Source organism: Macaca nemestrina, chromosome 17, assembly GCF_043159975.1.
Source record: "Macaca nemestrina isolate mMacNem1 chromosome 17, mMacNem.hap1, whole genome shotgun sequence".
NCBI lineage: Eukaryota > Metazoa > Chordata > Mammalia > Primates > Cercopithecidae > Macaca > Macaca nemestrina.
The window spans coordinates 16638141-16665026 of record NC_092141.1 but is presented as its reverse complement, the minus strand read 5'-3'; the positions used below and the strand labels follow the sequence as shown (position 1 = coordinate 16665026).

The window sequence follows — 26886 nt, the reverse complement described above, 5'->3', positions numbered from 1 at the left end:
TCTGAAAGTCAGAGGATGTAAAGTAGCAGATATATAGAATGAACAAGTCTAGAGTTCTTGTGTACAACATGAGGACTACAGGCAATAATATTGTGCTGTATCTGGGATTCATGATAAATGAGTAGATTTTAGTTGGTCCAGCCATAAGAGTAAAAAAAAAAACCAAAAAGCAAAAATAAATAACTTTGTGAGATGATGGATACGTTAATTTGCTTCACCATAGTGACCTTTTTATTATCTATACATATCCCGTAACAACATGCTGTATGCCTTAAACACACGCAATTTAAAAAAAAAACCCTGGCCAGGTGCAGTGGCTCATGCCTGTGATCCCGACACTTTGGGAGGCCAAAGCAGGCAGATCACTTGAGGCCAGGAATTCAAGACCAGCCTGGTCAACATGGCAAAACTCCGTCTCTACTAAAAATACAAAAACTAGCTGGGTGTGGTGGTGTACACCTGTAATCCCAGCTATTTAGGAAGCTGAGGCATGAGAATCACTTGAACCCTGGAGACAGACGTTGCAGTGAGCTGAGATCATGCCACTGCACTCCAGCCTGAGTGACAGAGCGAGACTCCTTCTCAAAAAAAAAAAAAGAATTAACTATTTTGGGAGGTAGGGGTGGGCGGATCACTTGAGCTCAGGAGTTCAAGACTCCTTCAATTTCGCCTCAACATGGCGAAATCCTGTCTCTACAAAAATTACAAAATTTGCCTGGACTGGGAAACTAAGGTGGGAGAATCACTTGAGCCCAGGGGGCTGAGGCTGCAATAAGCCACGATCATGCCACTGCACTCCAGCCTGGGCAACAGAGCTACAAAGATCCCGTCTCAAAAAAAACAAAAACACACAACTTTCAGAATGAGAATGAAGTAAAAGCAAGCAGAGATGGTAAGGACACTGAGGAAAAAGAGAACCCACCATGCATTTTACAGGACCTACATTATCTGATAGAATATTTACTATCAGTTGAGGACAATGCCACTATTATCTCCATTTCTATAGGAGGGAAAACTAAAGCTTGAAGAGTTGAGATCACTGATTGGAAACCCTAGCTGCAAATCAGAATTACCAGAAAAACTTCCGCGATAAAATAAAGCCTGGGCCCAACCCCAGAGATTGATTTAAGTGTTTTGTGATGAGACTTGGGCATCCCAGGTGGTTCTAATGTGCAGCCCAAGTCTATGAACATAACCAAGGACACACAGGTGACCAGGGGGTTTACTGCCTTTCTACTATATAATATTAATGGCAAACTAAGGAAACAAGTTTTAAGAGCTTGTTAACTACTGCAACCAACCAACAAGAAAGAATTCAAAATGTAAACTATAAATGACCAGTCATGGCTTGGTTAATAAAAAGTAAAAATATAAAATAATGACAAACTTGTATACTTCACAGTTATAATCCTAAATAGAAACATAAAAGAAACCTCATTACCTGTCAGAACCTGGGTGAAATTCTGAAAGCAAGGAAGGTCGCCTTCGAAGCTGTTGCTGCTGCTGTTGCTGCAAAAGCTGTGATGCCTGACTCACTTCAAGATGAGAAGAACGATAATCAGGGACTGCGAACTCCTAGTATTAAAATAATCATACATCAGTTGTTAACCAAAAACTGAACAGCATCATGAAATCAAAGCAAGTATAAAGGTAGTTATGGACCACTAAGTATGGAAAGAAAGAGCAATGACTATTTCAATCCTTCATTGACATAATCTTCTCCTTAAAATAATCAACATTTTAACCGTGTATCATTAAAAATAATCCAAAATGAAATTTCAAGTTTAATCTATATTGATTCATTCCTCTAATAACAAATTACAATAACTCCCAATCCGTATTACTCACGTCAGTAAAATCTCAAACTCACGTGTTCAATATGAAATCCTGGCCGGGCGCGGTGGCTCAAGCCTGTAATCCCAGCACTTTGGGAGGCCGAGGCGGGCGGATCACAAGGTCAGGAGATCGAGACCACAGTGAAACCCCGTCTCTACTAAAAATACAAAAAATTAGCCGGGCGCGGTGGCGGGCGCCTGTAGTCCCAGCTACTCAGGAGGCTGAGGCAGGAGAATGGCAGGAACCCGGGAGGCGGAGCTTGCAGTGAGCCGAGATCGCGCCACTGCACTCCAGCCTGGGCAACAGCGTGAGACTCCGTCTCAAAAAAAAAAAAAAAAAAAAAAAGAAATCCTAAAAAGCATTCCAATACTAAATTCATAATGAGTAAGCTGGAAGAAGGGTCATGGAAGTCTAATCAAATCCTTCCACACCTACAATGAAGAAACTGAAGTCCGGAGAATCAACCTGCTAGTTAAGAGTAGTAGTTTTTCCCATCAAAACTAGGTGCGTTTTTTGTGTTTGTTTTTGTACCTTTCCTTTGTTTTTGTTTTTTGGCAAAAACTTATTTTCAACAAATCTATTGTGCTAACTCAATCATAAACAGAAAAACACAGAATTACTAAATTACTAAATAAGTTAGGAACTCCAGTCTTAGGTATATACCCCAAAGAATTGCAAGTACATAAAACCACACACAAAACCTAGTAAACAATTTTTCATGGGTGCATTATTCACAATAGCCAAAAAATAAAAACAAAAAACAACCAAAATGTCCATCAACTAATGAACAAATAAACAAAATGTAGTATAACCATACAACTGAATATCATTCAGCCTTAAAAAAGAAGAGATGCTAGAACACATGCTAGAACACAGATGAACATAGAAAACATTATACTAAGTTTAAAAAAAAAAAAAGGCCACGCACAAAAGGTCGCATATTATTATTCCATTTATATAAAATGTCTATAATAAGCAAATCCAGCCTGGGTGCTATGGCTCACGTCTGTAATCCCAACACTTTGGGAGGCCAAGGTGGGCAGATTGCTTGACCCCAGAGATTCAAGACTAGTCTGGGCAACATAGTGAGACTTCAACTCTACAAAAAATATATTTAAAAATTAGCCAGGCATTGTGGCACGTCCCAGCTACTCGGTAGGCTAAGGCGGGAGGATCACTTGAGCCCAAGAGTTAGAGGCTGCAGTGAGCTCCGACTGCGTCACTGCACTCCAGCCTGGGTGACAGAGCAAGACACTGTATTTAAAAAGAAAACAAAAAAAAAAAAAAGAAAAGAAAAGGCAACAAATCCATAGAAACAGAAAATGAACTGGTGGCTGCCAAAAGATGGGGAGAGGAGGAGAACTGAAACTGCTATTAGGTATGGGGTTTCGTTGCAGGTGATGGAGATATCCTGAAATCGGGTAATGGTGATAGTTGCACAATATAATGAATATATTAAAAGCTGCTATATTATATACTTTAAAATGGTAAATTTTCTGTTATATGAATTCTGTGTCAACAAAAATGTTTTAAAAATCATAAACAGATAAAAGTGTGCTGTCCAGGATAAAACAGGGGGTAGATAAAGCCATTGAGAGCCCTTCTCTGTAAGTTATGAGTGAAAAATAACTCATAGTCTAAGAAGAAATCTCAGATATAAAGTTGAATACATAAAAAACAAAACCATTTAAAAAACTTTTTCAGCCTGGCACGGTGGCTCACGCCCGTAATCCCAGCACTTTGGGAGGCCAAGGCGGGCAGATCACAAGGTCAGGAGTTTGAGAACAGCCTGGCCAACATAACGAAACCCCGTCTCTACTAAAAATACAAAAAATTAGCTGGGCGTGGTGGCGTGCTCCTGTAATCCCAGCTACTCAGGAGACTGAGGCAGGAGAATCACGTGAACCTGGGAGGCGGAGGCTGCAGTGAGCCGAGACCTTACCATTGCACTCCAGCCCAGACAAAAGTGCAAGACTCTGTCTCACAAAAAAAAAAAAAAAAAAAAAAAAAAAAGTTTTTTCAAAGGCACCAAAACAAAAAAGAATTTACATCCAAGGAAACAGGTAAAACAGTAGATAAAAATAAAAAGGACTTAGAAAATAATAATAATATTCTCAAAAACAATCAAATAGGCCAGGTGCTATGGCTCACGCTTGTAATCCCAGAACTTTGGGAGGCCAAGGTAGGCAGATCACTTGAGGTCAGGAGTTCAAGACCAGCCTGGCCAACATGGTGAAATCCCATCTCTACTAAAAATACAAAAACTAGCCAGGCATGGTGGCAGGCACATGTAATCCCAGCTACTCCAGAGGCTGAGGCAGGAGAATCGCTTGAACCTGGGAGAAAGACGTTGCAGTGAGCCAAGACCAAGTCACTGAACTCCAGCCTCGGCGACAGAGCGAGATTCTGTTTTGTTTTGTTTTTTTTAATAAAAAAAAAAAGTCAGCCCTCATCACAAGGGTTTGTAAAAAAATAAATAAATAAAAAATAAATAAAATGGTAGGCCGGGCATGGTAGCTCACGCCTGTAATCTTAGCACGTTGGGAGGCCAAGGTGAGAGGGTTACTTGAGGCCAGGAGCTTGACACCAACCTGGCCAACTTGGCAAAACCCCATGTGTACTAAAATTACAAAAATTAGCTGGGCGTGGTGGCACATGTCTGTGGTCCCAGCTACTCAGAAGGCTGAGGTACGAGAATTGCTTGCACCCAGGAGGTGGAGGTTGCAATGAGCCAAGACCGTGCCACTGTACTCAAGCCTGGGCAACAGAGTCAGACTCTGTCTCAAAAAATTTTTTTTAAATTTAATAAAAGAATCAGAGGCCGGGTGCGGTGGCTCACGCCTGTAATCCCAGCACTTTGGGAGGCCGAGGCAGGTAGATCACGAGGTCAGGAGATCGAGACCGTCCTGGCTAACACGGTGAAACCCCATCTCTACTAAAAATACAAAAAATAAGCCAGGCACGGTGGCAGAATCTATAGTCCCAGCTACTCGAGAGGCTGAGGCAGGAGAATGGCCTGAACCCAGGAGGTGGAGCTTGCAGTGAGCCGAGATGGCACCACTGCACTCCAGCCTGGGTGACAGAGCGAGACTCCATCTCAAAAAAAAAAAAAAAAAAAAAATCAAAGAAACTAAAAATTGAATCACTGAATGTAAACAATAGTTGAACACACAGAAGTGAAAAGCTAAGAGAGAACTGAGGAATTCTCTCAGTACCCAGTAAAGCACAAAGACATAGAAACCACAGAAGAAAAGTTAAAAATGGGAGCTAGTGCAAAAAGTTCCAACTTCCCATATCAACAGGTAAGAGACAGGATCCTGAGAAATAATAGAACAGCATTTCTCTGAAGTTAGAAAAAAAAACATGGTCTTCAGATTTAAAAGGGCTTAAGGAAAAAACTGGATGTATTTTAAAAATTAATCCATACTGGACACATAAAAATATTAGAAAACAAGAATAAATTGAAACTTTGTTATAAGTTCCATGAAATAAAAAACAGATTTCCTACAAAGTTAGAAGGATCATAATAAAAGCAGGCTTCTCATTAGCAACACTGAATAGAAGCAAACAGCAAATAATAGCATATTCCAAGTTCAGAGGAAAACAACTTTGAAGCTACAAATTGAATAACTAAGTCATCATTGACCAGCCATGCTGGTTCATGCCTGTAATCCCAGCATTTTGGGAGGGCAAGGCAGGAGGACAGCTTGAGGCCAGTGGTTTGAGATAAGCCTGTGCAATGAGAGCCCATCTCTACAAAAAATTTAAAAATCAGCTGGGCACGGCGGTGGTACAAACCTGTAGTCCCAGCTACTCACGAGGCTGAGGTGGGAGAATCACTTGAGCCCAGGAGCTCAAAGTTACAGTGAACTATGACTGTGTTACTGCATTTTGGCCTGGGTGATAGAGTGAAACCTTGTCTTTAAAAATAAAATGAAATAAAAAATAAACCATCACTCAAGTTTTAAGGCTACTAACTTTTGAGTATTCAAGAACTCAAATAATGTACCAACCACAGACACTCTCTGAAAGAACTTCTTTTTTTCTTTTTTTTTTTTTTTTTTTGAGAAGGAGTCTCACTCTGTCGTCCAGGCTGGAGTGCAGCGGCGTAATCTCGGCTCACTGCAAACTCCACCTTCCGGGTTCACACCATTCTCCTGCCTCAGCCTCCCAAGAAGGTGGGACTACAGGTGCCGGCCACCATGCCCAGCTAATTTTTGGGTTTTTTTTTTTTTTTTTTTGTATTTTTAGTAGAGACGGGGTTTCACCGTGTTAGCCAGGATGATCTTGATCTCCTGACCTCGTGATCTGCCCGCGTCAGCCTCCCAAGGTGCTGGGATTACAGGTATGAGCCACCGCGCCCAGCCAATACTCTCTGAAAGAATTTCTAAAGGATGTACCCAGCAAGAAAAATTAAGAGTAAGGAGTAAAATAAAAGTAACAACAGTGCACTGCAGCTTCCAGGTATAAGCAGGTAACACTGCTCAGAATTACCTTCCCACAGTCAACAGCTAAAAAAAAGGGCTTGATCACTGAGAGAAATGAAGCAAATGAGGTAAGCCCTACCTACCATACTCTAGGCCCTCTGCCTAAAGGCAATTTCCAAACTGCAGCCATGGGAAGGGAACCTAATTCGTGTCCCACAATCACAGTCATTGAAGAAGCAACCGTACGAGGTTTGGATAAGCCATAGGGACTGAACTTTCACAAGTGAGTTTCAAAGAGAAAGATTTCTTGAACTCTGAATTTAGGATCCCTTAAGCCTCTGTCTGAATTCTAGTCTGTAAATGCATAAGGAGAAATATCACAGGCTGGGATAAAAATAATTTCTGATGATAGAACAATTAGAAGCAACTATAAAGCAAACAATTCCCTGAGCTCACTCAGGGCAAGAACTCATTCAAATTTCTTCCAGCAAGAGTGAGGAAACCCCACTGAATACATGGGACATTCAACAGAAACCCTAGGAGACAAGCTTAGAAGTGGGGAATAAACTAGACCTAGAATAAAGAGACTACTCTAGACCTGCCCTAAGAGTTTAAAAACAAGCCTCAAAAGTAACTTAATTTCCTACCAGAAGGACTTCATCTCTCTTTACAGGAATATAACAAAGGCCAGCACTAAAAAAGTACGAAATTCACGTTCATATTCTAATCAAAAATGAAATCCATCTGCAATAGAAGTGTCACTGGATAAAATTAACAACAGGCTGAAAAGTACAAAAGAAAAGATCACTAACTATGATACCATAGCAAAATGAAGCTAATGGATTTAAAAACACAGGAGGAAAAAAGTGAACAGAGGTACAGTGAACTGTGGAATAACATGCAACATGAGTAATTGGAGTCCCAGATAGAAACTAGGGGGAAAGGAGACAGGAAAAAATATTTGAAAAAACAATGGCCCCAAACTGCTCAAATTTTATGAAAATTGTAAATCCACAGAATCAGGAAGCTTGGTGAATGTCAGGGACAATAATGTATTCATTCAAAAAGCACAACAGCCAGGCGTTGTGACTCACACCTGTATTCCCATCTACTTGGGAGGCTGAGGCAAGAGGATCCCTTCAGCCCAGTAGTTCTGGGCTACCGCTCTGGGCTATGCCAATCAGATGTCTACACTAAGTTCAGCATTTATATGATGACCTCTCAGAAGCAGGGGGACTACCAGGTTGCCTAAGGAGGGATGAACCCACCCAGGTTAAAAAAAAAACAAAAAGGAGCAGGTCACAACTCCTGTGTGATCAGCAGTGGGACTGCACCTATGAAAACCACTGCACTCCAGCCTAGGCAACATAGCAAGGCACCAATGATAAAGAGAAAACTCTTAAAAAGTAACAAGAGGAGACCAGGCACAGTGGCTCACACCTGAAATCCCCACACTTTGGGAGGCGAAGGCAGGCAGATCACTTGAGGCCGGGCGTTCAAGACCAGCCTGGCTAACATAGCGAAAACTTGTCCCTACTAAAAATACAAAAAATTAGCTAGGGCCGGGCACAGTGGTTCACGCCTGTAATCTCAGCACTTTGGGCGGCTGAGGCGGATGGATCACCTGAGGTCAGGAGTTCAAGACCAGCCTGACCAACATGAAGAAATCCCATCTGTAGCTACTAAAAATACAAAATTAGCCGGGCATGGTGGCACATGCCTATAATCCCAGCTACTCGGGAGGCTGAGGCAGGAGAATCGCTTGAAGGAGGCGGAGGTTGTGGTGAACCAAGATTGCATCACTGCACTCCAGCCTGGGCAACAAGAGTGAAACTCCGTCTCAAAAAAAAAAGATTAGCTGGGCATGGTAGTGCATGCCTGCAGCCCCAGCTACTCAGGAGGCTGAGGCACAAGAATTGCTTGAACCCGGGAGGTAGAGGTTGTAGTGAGCTGAGATCGTACCACTGCTCTCCAGCCTGAATGACAGAGCAAGACTGCCTCAAAAAAAACAACAAGTAGCCAGAGGGGGGAAAATGTGTTTTATACATTAATGAACAAAAATTAAGAATGACCACAGGCTTCTAGTCAGAAATCATACTAGCCAGGTATCTCTTAAAATACTGAAACTGTCAACTTAGAATTCCATATCTAGTGAAAATAGTCTTCAGAAATAAAAACTTTTTCAGGCAAATAAAAGCTGAGAGAATTAATTGCCAAAAGACCTAAACTAAGAGAAATGAAGTTCTTCAGGCAAAAACACAATAATATCAGAAGAAAACCTGAATATACAGAAAGAATGAAGGATGTCAGAAATGATATATACACAGACAATTAAAGAAGGTAAAAAACAATAAAGAGCAGAAATCAATGAAATAGAGAAAATAGTGAAAATGACTGAAACCAAAGGTAGTTCTTCAAGAATCTATTAAACTGATAAACCTCTAGGCAGACTGATTAAAAAAAAATAAAATAAAAAAAACACATTATCCACATGAGGAACAACATCGCAACATATCTGATCAAAGGCACTGAAATGATGAGGAAATATTGTGACAAATTATGTCAATAAATCTGATACCTTAAACAACAAAATACATCCAAACTGACTCAAGAAAAAAACTGAGTATCTGAATTATAACTATTAAAGAAAGGGAGCTCATATTTCAATTCTTCCCACAAAAAAAAATTCTGGGCCCAATAGTTTCACTGATAAATTCTATCAAATATCTAAGGATGAAAAAGTATCAATCCTGGGCCACACGTGGTGGCTCACATCTGTAATCCCAGCACTCTGGGAGGCTGAGGTGGGTAGATAACCTAAGGTCAGGAGTTCGAGACTAGTCTGGCCAACATGGCGAAACCCTGCTGCAAATAAAAATACAAAAAATTAGCCAGGCAACGTGGTGGGCGCTTATAATCCCAATTACTTGGGAGGCTGAGGCAGGAGAATTGCTTGAACCAGGAGGAGGTTGCAGTGAGCCAAGATCATGCAATTGCCCACTCCAGCCTGGGTGACAGAGTAAGACTCAAAGGGAGAAAGAGGAGAAAGAGGAGAGAGGCGGAAAGAGAGGGAGAGGGGCAGAGAGAGAGAGAGAGAGAGAGAAGGCCAGGCACGGTGGCTCATGCCTATAATCCCAACACTTTGGGAGGCTGAGGCGGGTGGATCACTTGAGGTCAGAAGTTCGAGACCAGCCTGGCCAACACGGTGAAACCCCATCTCTACTAAAAATACAAAAATTAGCCAGGTGTGGTGGCACGCACCTGTAATCCCAACTACTCAGGAGGCTAAGGCAGTAGAATCGCTTGAACCCAGGAGATGGAGGTTGCAGTGAGCCAAGATCATGCCACTGTACTCCAGCCTGGACGACAGAGCGAGACTCCATCTCAAAAAAAAAAGTACCAATCCTACGCAAACCCCTTAAGAAAACACAGGAGTAAAGACCACTCTCCAAGCTAACATTATTCTTAATGCAGAAAGACTGAAACTCAATGCTTACCACATCACATATAAAATTTTAATTCAAAATAGGTAATTTACCTAAATGAAAAACCTAAAATTATAAAACTTAGAGAAGAAAACATAAGTGAAAATCTTAGTGAATTTGGCAAAAATTTCTTAGGTATGACACAAAAAGCACAAAAAAGGAACAATAAAAATAATACATTGGGGCTGGGTACAGTGGCTCATGCCTGTAATCCCAGCACTTTGGAAGGCCGAGGAGGGTGGATCACCTGAGGTCAGGAGTTCGACCCCAGCCTGGCCAACATGGTGAAACTCCATCTCTACTAAAAATACAAAACTTACCTGGGTGTGGTGGCACATGCCTGTAATTCCAGCTACTCGGGAGGCTGAGGCAGGAGAATTGTTTGAACCCGGCAGGCAGAGGCTGCAGTGAGCTGAAATGGCACCATAGCACTCCAGCCTGGGCAACAGAGCAAGACTCCATCTCAAAAAAAAAAGTACATCGGACTTGATGAAAATAAAAAATGTACACTCTCCAAAGGATACTGTTAAGAAAACGAGGCAATACTTCTTTTAATAATCTAGATACAACAAATATATAGATATATGTTTTCTAAGTAATTTTACTTATAATAATCAAAAACTGGAATAGGCGACTGGATAAATTGTGGCATACCCATACTCAACAATAAAAAGGAATGAACCGAGACATGCCAGACATGGATAGATCACAGAAGTATCATGGGAAGCAAAAGAGGCCACAGACAAAAGAGTTCCCATGAAGCTCCGAACATATACAATGTATTATGATAGAAAGCAGATCAGTGGTTTCCTAGGAGCTGAGGTTAGTAGGAAGTGGGGGAGAAGGACTGACACCGATAGGGTGCCAAGGAGGATGGCGTACCAAGAAAGTTCTGGAGTGTTAGAAATGTTGTTCATCTTCATTTTGGTGATGGTTCTATGAGTTTATGAATTTTTCAAAATTTGTTACAATGTACACATATAATGAGTGCATTAATAAAGATATATGTGTATATATATAAACTAAACTGCAAAGTTAATTTTGTTTAAGATGGGGTTTCACTCTTGTTGCCCAGGCTGGAGTGCAACTGCACGATTTTGGCTCACTGCAACCTCCGCCTCCCGGGTTCAAGCGATTCTCCTGCCTCAGCCTCCCGAGTAGCTGGGATCACAGGTGCCTGCCACGATGCCTGGCAAATTTTTTCTTTTTTTTTTTTTTTTTTGAGACGGAGTCTCGCTTTGTTGCCCAGGCTGGAGTGCAGTGGCCGGATCTCAGCTCACTGCAAGCTCCGCCTCCCGGGTTTACACCATTCTCCTGCCTCAGCCTCCCGAGTAGCTGGGACTACAGGCGCCCACCACCTCGCCCGGCTAGTTTTTTGTATTTTTAGTAGAGACGGGGTTTCACCATATTAGCCAGGATGGTCTCGATCTCCTGACCTCGTGATCCGCCTGTCTCGGCCTCCCAAAGTGCTGGGATTACAGGCTTGAGCCACCGCGCCCGGCCTAATTTTTTCATATATTTAGTAGAGAAAGGGTTTCATCATGTTGGCCAGGCTAGTCTCAAACTCCTGACCTCAAGTGATCCACCTGCCTCAGTCTCCCAAAGTGCTGAGATTAAAGGTGTGAGCCACCGCCCCCGGCCTGATTTTTTAAAAAAAACCAGCAGCAACGATAATCCAGAAAATTGGTAATCAGATTAATAACACTGGGGTAGGGGGACAATACAAGCAAAATTCAACACCCAATCATGACAGAAATTCTCAAACTAGGAACAGAAAGCAACCTCTTCAACCAAAAGCATCAACAAAAACGTGCAACTAACATTCCATGTAATGGTGAAAGACTAAATGCCTCCCTACACAGGAACAATGTAAGAATGTCCATTCTAACTCTGTAATCATGACTACACTTCAAAGGAGTCCTCAGTAGGACCCCATAGTACATTTTGATGACAAATCTGCTTTCTTAGTCTCTGAGATGGTCGTTTTATCCCATCCTTTCCTATTTTTCTTTAAACCTCTTACATATCCTTGGTCTCCCTCTGAGATGATTATTTCACCCCATATTTTATTTTTCACAAGGTAAATCAATCTCTTACAAACTCTTCCTATGATAAAGTCTTCCTTTCTATCTACCATCCCTTCCTTCCTTCCTTCCTACCTACTATGCAAATCTTCCTACCATCAATCTCTCAAGAAGAGAGAGGTTTTTATCCTGGCCATCTCTCAAGACATGCGAAGTTATCTGGCCAGCTTAAAACTCAACCACAACTTGGGAGTATAAATATAGGTCTTACCCTAGAAATTCTAGAGAATTGATACGTTTTCTATTTATCATCAATTCCTATCATCAAAAGCAAAGACAAGTTCAACTCCTGAAATCCGGCATAAAACCACAGTAAGAAGACAGAAATAATTAATTCCCAACCTTTGGTTCCTCGTCTTTGTAAATAGCTCTTGCCACTTAAAAAAATGTAAATTTGGTGGTTTCTGACCAACATGTGTCTTAAATAGGAAAAGTAAAGAAAAACACAAAAAACATGTATAATTTGCATAGTATTTGTTCCTTACCTGCTGGTGGCGGGTGCTGGGAAATGTATACTGGACAGAGTGAGGAGGATAACGACTTTGTTCTGTGCTGAATGCTCCTTGGTTGGGAGGATAACCTGAACTTGACATTATCAGTAAAGAAGTCCTCACCAGACTGTGAGATCAACACCAATAAACAATCATGTTTCCAGGAAACCACCTAAACAGGATGGGAAAAAATAGAATTAATAAGAACTAAAACACCAAGTGTGCTTCTTTTTTTTTTTTTTTTTTTTTTTTTTGAGACAGAGTCTCGCTCTGTCACCCAGGCTGGAGTGCAGTGGCCCGATCTATTCTCACTGCAAGCTCTGCCTCAGGCTCACACCATTCTCCTGCCTCAGCCTCCCAAGTAGCTGGGACCACAGGTGCCCACCACCATGTCCAGCTAGTTTTTTTGTATTTTTTTAGTAGAGACGTGGTTTCACCGTGTTAGCCAGGATGGTCTCGATCTCCTGACCTCGTGATCCGCCCACCTCGGCCTCCTAAAGTGCTGGGATTATAAGCATGAGCCGCTGCGCCCGGCCAACACCAAGTGTACTTCTAATAAATTATAACTATAGCTACATAAATAAAACCAGAATTACCAGTAAAAGCTTCCTCTCATGTATTTACTTAATAAAAGTTACCAAAGTTTCAAAACATTAATGGGTCATTTCTTTTTATGCTTAAAATAGGTTAATATGTGACAAATAATATAATTAGCTATATAAGTAAAAACAGTATATAAAAACAGCATAAGGTCTGACACATTGTAACTGCTCAGTAAATATATTTCTATAAATGTCTGAGAAACAAATATAAAGACAAAAATACATGGTTCTAAATTTGGGAGTTGATAAGTCAATTGTGAAAAGAATTCAAGAGTAGTTTTAAGGTAAGTATTTGTGCAGAGGAAGTATTGTCTTTATTTAATAATTCTGAAGCAAGGATGATAAAATACTAAGTTTTGTAATCAGAGATGGTAGGTAGTTGGACATTTGCTATATTACTCTTTGCATGCTTCTATGGACCTGAAATAGCAAATAAAGAAAAAGGCCAGGAGTGGTGGCTACTCCTGTTAATCCCAGCACTCTGGGAGGCTGAGGCAGGTGGATCACTTGAGGTCAGGAGTTCCGAGACTAGCCTGGCCAACATGGTCAAACCTCCTTTCTACTAAAAATACAAAAATTAGCCGGGCATGGTGACATGCGCCTGTAATCCCAGCTACTTGGGAGGCTGAGGCAGGAGAATTGCTTAAGCCTGGGAGGCGGAGGTTGCAGTGAGCCAAGATCACGCCACTGTACGCCAGCCGGGGCAACAGAGTAAGACTCCGTCTCAAGAAAAAACAAAGAAAAACAAAGCCATCTTCATTATAAAGTACACTCCTACTTATCCACAATTCCAGACTAATTTGATTTGTCTTTTGTCTGTCTTTTCTTGTGCCAATGCCATACTTTTCAAATTACTCTAGTATTACGAGGTTTCATATTGAGCAAGGCAAGTTTCACCTGCGCTGTGCTTTGTTGTTGCTGCTACTTTCATCGCCTTCTCAGCTATTCTAGCACATTTCCTCTTGCACACTAGCATCAGAGTCGGCTTGTCAGGTCCCATAGAAATTCTGGATAAGAACACATAAATACTGAATTCACAGACTGACTAATGGGAGAACAGGTACCTTTATACTCCTGAGTATTCCCATCCTAAAACATGATTATCTATGTTTATGTTTCAGGATAGCATAAATATTTATGTTATACATAATTAATATGGGAGTATTTTACATACATATGATAAAGAATATTACATATGTATAAAAATGTGTGCTATAATATATAATTTCTATCTTAATTATATATAAAACTCCCATGACAAAAATGTTATATACATACACATATATACATGTGCATGTGTGTACATACACTCTTACTTTAAGACAGGATTTCTATTATTACCTAATTGGGTGGTTTTAAAAAAACAGAATTTATACATAAGATGAAAATTATATAACTGCATATATAAAAATATATAAATTTTATATATATAAAATCTCCACCCATTTAATATTTTATTCATAAAGTTTTAATTTTATTTCCATCATTTCAAGGGATTTGGGAAGAGGGCAAATTCAAAAAATAATTCAGTGTAACAACTTGATCAATTTCCCAGTTTTTATCAATATATTCTTTACCCAGTTTAGGTTTAGAAAGTAAAATTTTCTAGGGAATTGTCGTTCAATCTAACTTTAAAACAAAACTTGTAGGCTGGCCACAGTGGCTTACACCTGTAATCCCAGCACTTTGGGAAGTCAAGATCGGAGGATCTCCTAAGGCCAGGCATTCGAGACCAGTCAGGGCAATGAAGGCAGACTTATCTCTACAAGAAAATTAAAATAATAATAATAATAATTAGTCAGGCATGGCAGTACACACCCATGGTCCCAGCTGCCTGGGAGGCTGAAGCAGGAGGATCACTTGAGCCCAGGAGGTCAAGACTGCAGTAAGCCGTGATTGTGCTACTGCACTCCAGCCTGGGTGATACAATGAAACTCTGACTCAAAAAACAAAAGAAAAAACGTATAGAAAGAACTTTAAGGCCGGGTGCGGTGGCTCAAGCCTGTAATCCCAGCACTTTGGGAGGCCGAGACGGGTGGATCACGAGGTCAGGAGATCGAGACCATCCTGGCTAACATGGTGAAACCCCATCTCTACTAAAAAATACAAAAAACTAGCCGGGCGAGGTGGCGGGCGCCTGTAGTCCCAGCTACTCAGGAGGCTGAGGCAGGAGAATGGCGTAAACTCGGGAGGTGGAGCTTGCAGTGAGCTGAGATCCGGCCACTGCATCCCAGCCTGGGCGACAGAGCAAGACTCCGTCTCAAAAAAAAAAAAAAGAAAGAAAGAACTTTAAGGCCGGGCACAGTGGCTCACGCCTATAATCCCAACACTTTAGGAGGCCAATGCGGGCAGATCACAAGGTCAGGAGTTCAAGGCCAGCCTGCCAACATGGTGAAACCCAATCTCTACTAAAGATACAAAATATTAGCCAGGCATGGTGGCGCATGCCTGTAAACCCAGCTACTGGGGAGGCTGAGGCAGAAGAATCACTTGAAGCTGGGAGGCAGAGGTTGCAGTGAGCTGAGATGGCGCCACTGCATTCCAGCCTGGGCGAGGGGTCCAGACTCTGTCTCAAAAAAAAAAAAAAACCATATGTGGTACCATGCAATATATAAATATTTTAAATAAATATACCATATTTCCTCCTGATGTCACATTTCCTGCTGTTGTGAAAGCTGACCAGGAAAAGAGTCAGAAGACTGACCAGTTGTCCCTCAGTCTGTTTTCTCCCTGCTCCCTTCCAAGGCCCGAGGCATGGAGGTCAGCAAATCTTAAGGATTGGAAGGTTGAGATTACCCAGCTAACACTGATTTGACAGATGAGAAATCTGAAGATCAGAGAAAGTCAACAATTCCTCCAATATCACATAATTGTCTGTGGCAAAACGGGAAAAACTAATGTTTTCTGCAATGCTTTGCCGCTTTCTCAGCAAGTAGTGAACTAGGAGGAGCTGAGATGTTCAGTGAGACCACACATTAAAACCACCTGAGGAGCTTTCGCCTCATCTATACACCTGCAACTGCTCCAAGTGGAAAGGGAAAAGCCAACATTTGGCCTTGTGGGGAGGGTTAATCTTTTTGGAAATAAATATAATATGCAGGACTTAAGAGTTTTTAAAAGTACCACAGAATACAAAGTGAAAAATCTTCTCGCCCTTCTCTAGCTGCTACCCAGTTACCCTACCAGAAAGCAACTAAAGTTACTAGTTTCTAGAGTGTCCTTTAGAAAGATCCTACACATACATACACTCACACTTTTTCCCCTATGTAAATGGTAGCATACTAGATACACACTGTTCTGTATCTTGCTTTTATTACTTAATACATCTTGGCTGGCCGGGCGCGGTGGCTCACGCCTGTAATCCCAGCACTTTGGATGGCCGACGTGGGCGGATCACAAGGTTAGGAGATCAAGACCATCCTGGCTAACACGGTGAAACCCCGTCTCTACTAAAAATACAAAAAAATTAGCCGGGCATGGTGGCGGGCGCCTGTAGTCCCAGCCACTCAGGAGGTTGAGGCGGGAGAATGGCGTGAACCTGGGAGGCAGAGCTTGCAGTGAGCCGAGATCACACCACTGCAATCCAGCCTGGGCAACAGAGCGAGATTCCATCTCAAAAAAAAACCAAACAAACAATAAAAAAAATCTTGGCAATTATTCTCATGAATTTATGGTTCTTTCTATTGCTAAAGAGTATTTCACTATATGGGCCGGGCATGGTGGCTCACGCCTGTAATCCCCGCACTTTGGGAGACTGAGGCGGGTGGATCACCTGAGGTCGAGTTTTCGAGACCGGCCTGACCAACATGGTGAAACCCCATCTCTACTGAAAATACAAAAATTAGCCAGGCATAGTGGCACATGCCTGTAATTCCAGCTACTCGAGAGGCTGAAGCAGAAGAATCGCTTGAACCTGGGAAGCAGAGGTTGCGGTGAACCGACATCATGCCATTGTACTCCAGCCTAGGCAACAAGAGTGAAACTCAGTCAAAAAAAAAAAGAGTATTTCACTATATGAACGTTCATTCATTTTGTAAGTTTTCCAACTAACTATGATGTGCTGTCCTAAAACATGCTTTAAGTGATCTATCTCTGCGTTCTCCTCCCAACTCAGACATCCCAAATAAATAAAGCTATAAATGGAATGGAGAAGCAAAAAATAAAAATAAAAAGATTTTAACCCAGGGTCATCCAATTTTTTTCCAACAGTGGCCTAAATGATTAGAAACCCATGAGGTATAATTTTTTAATGCACATTGTTTAACTTTCAGCTATGGTGAGTCCTGGGTTCAACAATTACACTCAATGTCACTCAAAGTCACAAGTTAAGTGACTTGTCCATTTTTTCCCTCATCTCAGTAATCCTTCCTGTTGTCCTAGTTTTGTGGTATGACTTTAGTGAAGTTTATTATCTCAAAAAAAAAAAAAAAAAAAGTCAGTTTTATTTAAAAGTACTATCCGCCCAACACAGAAGGGAAAAAAAAAACACTAGCAAAATCAGGAAATTAGCCCCTACTGGCATACAAATTTACAGGTTAAAGCAAGCCCTTCCTGTCCTCACATGAACTGCAGCCTGGAGAACACTACAACCTCCTTCCTCAAAACGTATCCACGAGATACACAGCAACAGTGCTCAGATCTTATTTTTTAACCAGAATGTTTTCCTCAAAAGTCTTAAATGAAAGCTAAATGTACGAAAGATACAATGGAGAAACATTCTGATCTAGTGAGAATGGGAGACCTAGGATTCATCTTTTCAGTCTCCCCCTGCCCTTCCCCATCCTCCCCTCCACCCTTCACTCCAGTCCTGGCTCACTAAGATATCTGGGCAGAATACTTTACATTTGAAATCCACTGAAATAAAAGAATCTAGCTTAAAGTTCAGACTGAAGGGGAAGGGAGCACCTTAAGTGGCAGTATCAAATTATAACTTCAGTTCTTAGCCACCAAAACTCATTAACTCAGGGTAGTTACATGGTTGACTCATGAACTGAAAAAAATTCTATGAATTGTTTAAGAAATCTGATCAAGATTTTATAATCAACTTCCTCATCTCTTAAATATCAACATACAATGTTTTAGGATGGGAATAATATAGTAATAATTATATGTCACTGTCATAAAAGACAATAGCACTTCTAACTGAATTACACAGATAAACCCAGAACTAGCCTCTTATATATTGCAAACAAGCAATATGATATTGCAAAATGAAAATGATCTATTTAAGTTCCTTTTTAAATCTTCTCATATTAAATAAACACATACATATTTACTCAACAGGAAAATCTTGCAACAACAAAATTTCAAATACTATCCTGCCAAAAAAAAAAAAAAGCAATTTTTCCTCTCAGCAGGAACTCCTGGCTTTTGGCCCACAACCTTTGCATAACCAAAATGTGTTATGCAAAGGTGTTCAAGGTGGCCTAAGCCATCTTGGAAAAAAAGCTAAAAATGGCCAGGCATGGTGGCTCACACCTGTAATCCAGCACTTTGAGAGGCCAAGGCTGGCAGATCACAAGGCCAGGAGATCAAGACCATCCTGGCCAACGTGGTGAAACTCCATCTCTACTAAAATACAAAAAAAAAAACATTAGCCGGACATGGTGGCACGCACCTGGTAGTCCCAGCTACTTGGGAGGCTGAGGCAGGGGAATCACTTGAATCCGGGAAGCGGAGGTTGTAGTGAGCTGGCATCGCACCACTGCACTCTAGCCTGACAACAGAGTGAGACTCCATCTCACACAAAAAAAAAGAAGCTAAAAATACACTTCACTGTGGCAGGACTAAAGATGCCACTTCGGATGAGCAAGAATGAATCCACCAAGCGTCACAATATAGGTGAAGCCTACATTTCACCAAAGCAGAAAAAGGATCCTACAAAATACGCAATTTTTAACTGATAAAATAATAAAATATCCTAATACACAAGTATGGGATAGGGCAATGCCTCTATGACATTCAAATGCTTAAATATTAGTTATTAAACTGAGGCAAATTAGGTCACACCAGTTCCCACAAAGCTGTCCACCTCTAGTCCAATTCTAAAAGTATGTTAGGCAAGACAAGGCTAAGAAGGATCACCACCCTGGGCATCCCAACCACCTAAAATCCTCCAACCTGGGGACAATTTAAACAAAGACAACCTCCTAAACGTATTACAGAGTCCAGCATCCAGGAGAGAAAAGACTAGAAATTATCTAAGTGAATTCTGTAATTTGTACAAGACCAGAGTAGTGCTACACTATAATAAATTTTCTCTTGTAAAATAAACTAAAGCATTCTTCTCTTTGGGGGGAAAAAAAGCTACTGTTTCTCAGCCTTTGGTTAAGATCTACTCTGGGGGAATGCCATTAACAAGGTATTTTATTTGCAGCCTCTTTTGATATCATGACATCTTACTTAAAGACAGAGAAACAAATGGAAGCTAAAGAAAAAGATTTTTAGTTAACCTATCCTACCTCTTATAAAATATGATATTGAAAGAAAAATTTTAATAAGGACATAATTATTTGATAAATCTATGGGTACACATACTCAATAAGTAATTCTGGCCAGGCACAGTGGCTCATGCCTGTAATCCCAGCACTCTGGGAGACCGAGGCAAGAGGATCACTAGAAGCCAGGAGTTTGAGACCAGTCCAGCCAAAAAGGCAAAACCCTGTCTACACTAAAAATACAAAAACTAACCAGGAGTGGTGGCACATGTCTGTAATCCCAGCTACTCAGGAGGCTGAGCACAAGAATCGCTTGAACTCAGGAGGCAGAGGATGCAGTGAGGCGAGACCGTGTCACTGCACTCCAGCCTAAGCAACAAAACAAGACTCTATCTCAAAAAATAATAATAAATAATATATAATTCTTAAATGAAAGGAAAATGATGCTACTTTACCTCTACATAAAGTGCTGTCCCAAGACAGCAGTACAATATAACAATATCCAACTGAGAACTCTGTGGTGTATCGGCACTACATTGAACTAATTCTCTGAACTGAACAACACTCACTCACTCAACTTATAAGAACAAATGTTATTTCAAAACCAGCCAAGCGTGGTGGCTCATGTTTGTAATCCCAGCACTTTGAGAGGCTGAGGCAGGTGGATCACTGGAGGTCAGGAGTTCAAGGCCAGTCTGGCCAACCTGGTGAAATCTTGTCTCCACTAAAAATACAAAAAAATTGGCTGGGCGTGGTGGCTCACGCCTGTAATCCCAGCACTTTGGGGGGCTGAGGCAGGCGGATCACGAGGTCAAGAGTTCGAGACTAGCCTGACCAACATGTGAAACCCCATCTCTACTAAAAACACAAAAATTAGTTGGGCATAGTGGCGTGCGCCTATAATCCCAGCTAATTGGGAGGCTGGGGCAGGAGAATTGCTTGAACCCGGGAGGCAGAGTTTGCAGTGAGCAGAGAACCACTGCATTCCCACCTGGGCGACAGCGCAAGACTCCATCTCAAAAAATAATAATAATAATAAAAAAATTAGTCAGGCGTGGTGGTGTGCACCTGTAATCCCAGCTACTCAGGAGGCTGAGGCATGAGAATCACTTGAACCTGGGAGGTGGAGGTTGCAGTGAGCCGAGATCGCACCCCTGCACTCCAGGCTCGGTGACAGAGCAAGACTTCATCTTAAAAAAAAAAAAAAAAAAAAAAAAAAAAAAAGAACAAATATATTTCACAACAAAAATGGATGACTACATGCCAATTCCCTCCTTGATTAACACAAAAGAAGAACAAAGAAATTGAGATGAGAAAAATTTTAATGTAGATATTTGGCCTAAATAAACAGATATAACAATATCTAAGTGGATATTACTAAAAGAGTTACCATTTATTGAGTTCTACATATATACTAGGCAGTGTACTAAGACTTGGTGTGTGCATGAGCTCACCTAAAAGTCTGGTTCCACTATTACCTCTAAGGCTGTAGGGAAGCTACATAACTTCCTCAAGCTATGTTTTTCTAACTCAGAGACAGATACCTTAAAGATCACCTGCTGCTGCCTCCCCTTTGACCCACTAACAGAGACAGGTTATTAAGCAATATAAAACATGGGTTATGAACAGACTCTGTTTTTTGCTGCACCCGCCTCAGCACCCCCGAGCTCCATAAATCTTAAAGTCAAATGCTTTTAGCCTACTTTATTTTGGTACACACGTTAGAAACAAACAGAGCTATCAGACACCACCTATGAAGGCAAAGATCAGCTCTGTTCTGCTCTACATGGCCTCTGCAGGAGTTAGCAGTACTTAGCTCTCAGTAACACCCAGTCCAACAGCAAGTTGTTTAGCTGTTCCTTACATACACACACACACACACACACACACACACACACACACACACTCTGAAGCCTCCCAGGCCTCTCCATCTAACTACCACCATCCTTACCTATTGCCGCAAAAAAAATTCCTAACTGGGCTTCCCACTTCAATACTTTCTCAACTCAAAAAGCCAAGTATTCTTTTTAAGCCTTAAATCAGAACACATCACTCTCCTGCTTCAGATTCCCCAAGGATTTCCTAAGCGCGGCAAACAAACTCTAAACTACCTACGATGACCCAAGGCCCTACTTGATTTGGCCTGCTTACTTTCCAGATTGTTTGCTAGGCCCCAGCAACGTGAGTTTCCTTTTAGTTTCCTCAGGAGCCCTTCTCTGCCAGGTCCTTCCTAGCTGGGCCTTTGTCCTTCTTTACTCTCTGCCAGGAATGCTGTTCCTGGCTCATTCAGGTGGCTAGCTCCTCCTCAAACTTAAGGTCTCAGTTCAAATGTCATCTCAGGAGAGTCTTTCCAACCACCCTACATATAAGGTAAGCTCCCACTTGTTACTCTCCATCACATCACCCTTTTGGTTCCTTTATAGGTTTATCATAATCTTAAATGGATTATGTACTTCATTTTATTTGAGTATGTTCTGTCTTCTCTCACTAGAATAAAAGCTACCTGTTTGATTCTCTACAATATTTCTTGAATAAAATAAACAAACAAACTCCCATTCATGGGTCTGATGTTTTTTAAAAGAAATAAAGAAGAAATATACAAGACTTATTTGTACAGGACTTATTTGAAGCAAAGTTTGAAAATCTACTGAGGGACATAAAAATCTATTTGAACACAGGACAGAAAGTACATAAAGATGTCAATTTCCCCAAACTTCACCTACAATTTCAGTATTCCCAATCAACATTCAGTATTCAATAAAAATCTCTATGATTTCTTTTTGAATGTCACAGAATGATTCTAAAGTTCATATAGAAGAACACATAGACCAGAATTGTCAAAGTATGGAAAAAAAAGTAATGAACAGGTAACTAACCCCATCTGTATTAAAATTATAAAATGATAGTAATTTAAAGGGTATGGTAACACACGAGATCAAAATAAAATAATAAGGCCAATCAGAAACAGTCCCAAACACATTTAGTAAATGACAAAAGTTGCAATTCTAACAGTGGGGCAAAAAACAGATTATTCACTAAATGGTGCTGACACAACTAGCTAGTTGGGGTAGAATTCACACACAATTTTATTCCCCAAAATATGTCTCACTTCTTATACCAGAAATAAATTCCAGATGGATCAAAGAATTAGAAGTGTTAAAAAGAGAAGGAAAAGAAAAGGAGAAAAAGAAACCATTGAAGTATTAAATTACAATCTGAGGACTTCTTTGTTTTAAAAATACAAAAAGGCACGCAGTCAAAAAGTCTTCCTCTCATTCATTCTTCTTACTATGACAACCAGTGTTTCCAAGTATCATATATCCTGTGATATACAAGCAAACATGTATACAATGCTTTTCATCTTTAACGCAAAGAAACATAGAGGCATATAATGTCACTTTGTTTTTCTAGTTTAGTAGATAGGTGAATATTTTACATTTTGGAGTAAAGAAAGTCTTAAGTAGAGCACAAAACACAAAAGTCACATAAATAGACAAATAATCACAGCTAAGATTTATTGAGTATTTACTTTGTGCCAGCCACTATGCCTAATGCTATTTACATTATGTCCATTTTACAAATAAGGAAATTAAGGTGTACAGAGGTTAAATAATGTGCCCAAGGTCCCACAGCAGCACAGTGCTGGGTTTGGATATATCTGAGTACATAACACTACAAAAGAATTGCTAGGGGGATATGTGCACACGTATGAAAAAAGTGAATAAGGTCAGGCGCATTGGCTCACGCCTGTAATCCCAACACTTTGGGAGGCTGAGGTGGGCGGATCACCTGAAGTCAGGAGTTTGAGACCAGCCTGACCAAAATGGAGAAACCCCATCTCTAGTAAAAACACAAAATTAGTCAGGCATGGTGGCGCATGCCTGTAATCCCAGCTACTCAGGAGACTGAGGCAGGAGAATAGCTTGAACCTGGGAAGTGGAGGTTGAGGTGAGCTGAAATCATGCCATTGCACTCCAGCCTAGGCAACAAGAGCAAAACTCTGTCTCAAAAATAAAAAGAAAGAAAAAGAAAGAAAGAAAAAAAAGAAAAAAGTGAATATGTAGAGAACTTTTTAACCTGTTAAAAACCAATAACCCCATCAGAAAATAACCAAAGAACAACAGAAGGCAATTTATAAAAGACATATGGCTGGGCGTGGTGACGCACGCCTGTAATCCCAGCACTCTAGGAGGCCGAAGAGGGTGGATCATCTGAGGTCAGGAGTTGGACACCAGCCTGACTAACATGGTGAAACCCCATCTTCTACTAAATACATAAATTAGCCAGGCATAGTGGCGGACGCCTGTAATCCCAGCTACTTGGGAGGCTGAGGCAGGAGAATCGCTTGAACCTGGGAGGCGGAGGTTGCAGTGAGCCAAGATCGTGCCACTGCACTCCGACCTGGGCAACAAGAGCAAGGCTCTGTCTTAAAATGCAACAAACTCTCACTAGATTACATCCAGGAAGTAGTTCTTTCAATTTCAGTATATATGTAAAATAATGTATTACTTATAATTAATGAAAGATAAGATTTTAAAATAGCATATCCTCCTTCATGCATTAAAATGATTTTGTGTGAATATAAAGTAACTTCTTCTTCCCCCCTCAGCAGAATATATATACTCCTACATCAGGTATATTTACATTCTGCATATTTTAGGTTATAACTCCTAGATAGCACAAGTTTTGATTTCATTCCAAATACCTCCAAATACATAAAAGTTACTGTAATTAAAAATGAATTTAAAACTCTTAAAGTGGCCGGGCGCGGTGGCTCAAGCCTGTAATCCCAGCACTTTGGGAGGCCGAGACGGGCGGATCATGAGGTCAGGAGATCGAGACCATCCTGGCTGACACAGTGAAACCCCGTCTCTACTAAAAAATACAAAAAAACTAGCCGGGCGAGGTGGCGGGCGCCTGTAGTCCCAGCTACTCGGGAGGCTGAGGCAGGAGAATGGCGTGAACCCGGGAGGCGGAGCTTGCAGTGAGCCAAGATCACGCCACTGCACTCCAGCCTGGGCGGCAGAGCGAGACTCTGTCTCAAAAAAAAAAAAAAAACTCTTAAAGTAATGCAAAGTTAAACATCTTTGAACAGAAACTCAAAGTCATGATCATGACTACTTAAAACAAATATTTTCAAAATTACACAAATCGCTGTTATTGTCAAGGGAAATGAATTTCCTGAAACAAATTACTCTGAATGTGAACTGTGTATGACAGTGATAATGGCAAGAAGAATGTCTTAGTTCAACAAAAGTATGGGGTAAAGGGGCAATCTATAAGCATAAAGGTGACTCTCATCATAAATCTAAGAGTCAAATTTTCCCCAGAAAAATGTAATCTTGGCCGGGTGCAGTGGCTCACGCCTGTAATCCCAGCACTTTGGGAGGCCGAGGCGGGTGGATCACGAGGTCAGGAGATCGAGACCATCCTGGCTAACACGGTGAAACCCCGTCTTTACTAAAAATACAAAAAATTAGCTGGCCGTGGTGGCGGGCGCCTGTAGTCCCAGCTACTCGGGAGGCTGAGGCAGGAGAATGGCGTGAACCTGGGAGGCAGAGCTTGCAGTGAGCCAAGATCGCGCCACTGCACTCCAGCCTGGGCGACAGAGCGAGACTCTGTCTCAAAAAAAAAAAAAAGGAAAGAAAAGAAAAGAAAAATGTAACCTCAACATATTTGGTTTTTATATCAGTTTATTTGTGTATAACAAAGAATAAAAACAGCCAAACAGTCCAAATTTTGTTCCTCGAGTACACTGTAATGGGGGAAAGAAATCCAAATAAGTTGGGAATCTTGACTTTTCCTTTACTCCTGACTAATCTACTTAAGAATTTAATTTTTTATATAAAACTAGTCGATATTATTCTTTCAAAGGGAGTCTCAAATTCTATTATAATCCTATCAACACCAACCGTTCTGTATTTCTTTTTTTTTTTTTTTTTTTTTTTTTTTGAGACAGAGTCTTGCTCTGTTGCCAGGCTGGAGTGCAATGGCACCCACTGCAACCTCCGCCTCCAGGGTTCAAGTGATTCTCCTCCCTCAGCCTCCTGAGTAGCAGGGATTACAGGCACCCAACACCATGCCCAGCTAGTTTTTTGTTTTTTTGTTTTTTTTGATATTTTTAGTAGGGATGGGGTTTCACCATGTTGGCCAGAATGGTCTCGATCTCTTGACCTCATAATCCGCCTGCCTCGGCCTCCCAAAGTGCTGGGATTACAGGAATGAGCCACCGTGCCCGGCCAGCCTTCCATATTTCTAACTCACAGTTTTCTCCTAAGATTGAAACTACTCCAAAATTCCCTGCATATATAAATTAAAACATTACTGCATTCTAATATTATCTAGAACCATGAGTGCTGTCTAGGATGAACCAACCCCATGTTTACTTTCTCTTCCTCCCCAAAATCCCAATAAACAGAATTTTTTTTTTTTTTTTTGAGATGGAGTCTCGCTCTGTCACCCAGGCTGGAGTGCAGTGGCCGGATCTCAACTCACTGCAAGCTCCGCCTCCCGGGTTCACGCCATTCTCCTGCCTCAGCCTCCCGGGTAGCTGGGACTACAGATGCCCGCCACCTCGCCCGGCTACTTTTTTGTATTTTTTAGTAGAGACGGGGTTTCACAGTGTTAGCCAGGATGGTCTCGATCTCCTGACCTCGTGATCCGCCCGTCTCGGCCTCTCAAAGGGCTGGGATTACAGGCGTGAGCCACCGCGGCGGCCAGAATTTTTTTTTTTTTTAAGAAATGCTTTTAACTGGGTTCAGTGGCCGACACCTATAACCCCAGCACTTCAGGAGGCCAAGGTGGGAGGATCACTTGAACCCACCAATCTGAGGTCAACCTGGGCAACATAATGAGACCCTGTTTCTACAAAATAAAAAAATTGACCAGGTGTGGTGGCACACACCTGTAGTCCCAGCTACTCGGGAGGACCGCGTGAGCCCAGGGCTTGGAGGCTGCATTGGACTATGATCGCACCACTACACTCCAGCCTGGGCAACAGAAAGAGACCCTCTCTGTAAAAAAGAAAAAAAGAAAGAAATATTTTGATAATTTACTAATTACAGCTATGTTAGTCACTGACATTGGTGAAATTTCTACCTGTTTTTTTTTTGTTTTTTTTTGAGACGGAGTCTCGCTCTGTCGCCCAGGCTGGAGTGCAGTGGCGCGATCTCGGCTCACTGCAAGCTCCGCCTCCCGGGTTCACGCCATTCTCCTGCCTCAGCCTCCCGAGTAGCTGGGACTACAGGCGCCCACAACCGCGCCCGGCTAATTTTTTGTATTTTTAGTAGAGACGGGGTTTCACCGTGGTCTCGATCTCCTGACCTTGTGATCCGCCCGCCTCGGCCTCCCAAAGTGCTGGGATTACAGGCGTGAGCCACCGCGCCCGGCCTCTACCTGTTTTTTAATTTCCAAAAACTATTCAGCATCAAACTGCCACATGTGTATCAGACATCTTCTACAGCATCCACACTAACTCTAGCTGCTAAGCTCTTTTTTATGTATTCAACAAGTATCTCCTACTCC

The 26886-nt window shown here is 41.4% G+C and overlaps 1 protein-coding gene across 13 annotated transcripts in view; it reads right to left on the bottom strand.

Annotated features, from left to right (window-relative positions):
* Positions 1 to 26886, bottom strand: part of LOC105491091 (nuclear receptor corepressor 1) — a 187895-nt gene that overhangs the window by 154164 nt on the left and 6845 nt on the right. For 12 of the 13 annotated variants that reach the window (XM_011757257.3, XM_011757246.3, XM_011757250.3 and 9 more), the window contains exons 2-3: positions 12318 to 12495; positions 1442 to 1575 (exon numbers count right to left, since the gene is read on the bottom strand). In XM_011757257.3, the coding sequence (XP_011755559.1) occupies positions 1442 to 1575; positions 12318 to 12425 (242 nt within the window). In that variant the 5' untranslated portion in view covers positions 12426 to 12495. Of the gene's footprint in view, positions 1 to 1441; positions 1576 to 12317; positions 12496 to 13822; positions 13844 to 26886 lie in introns of those variants that run through there. The other variant, XM_011757247.3, reaches the window with a different exon arrangement.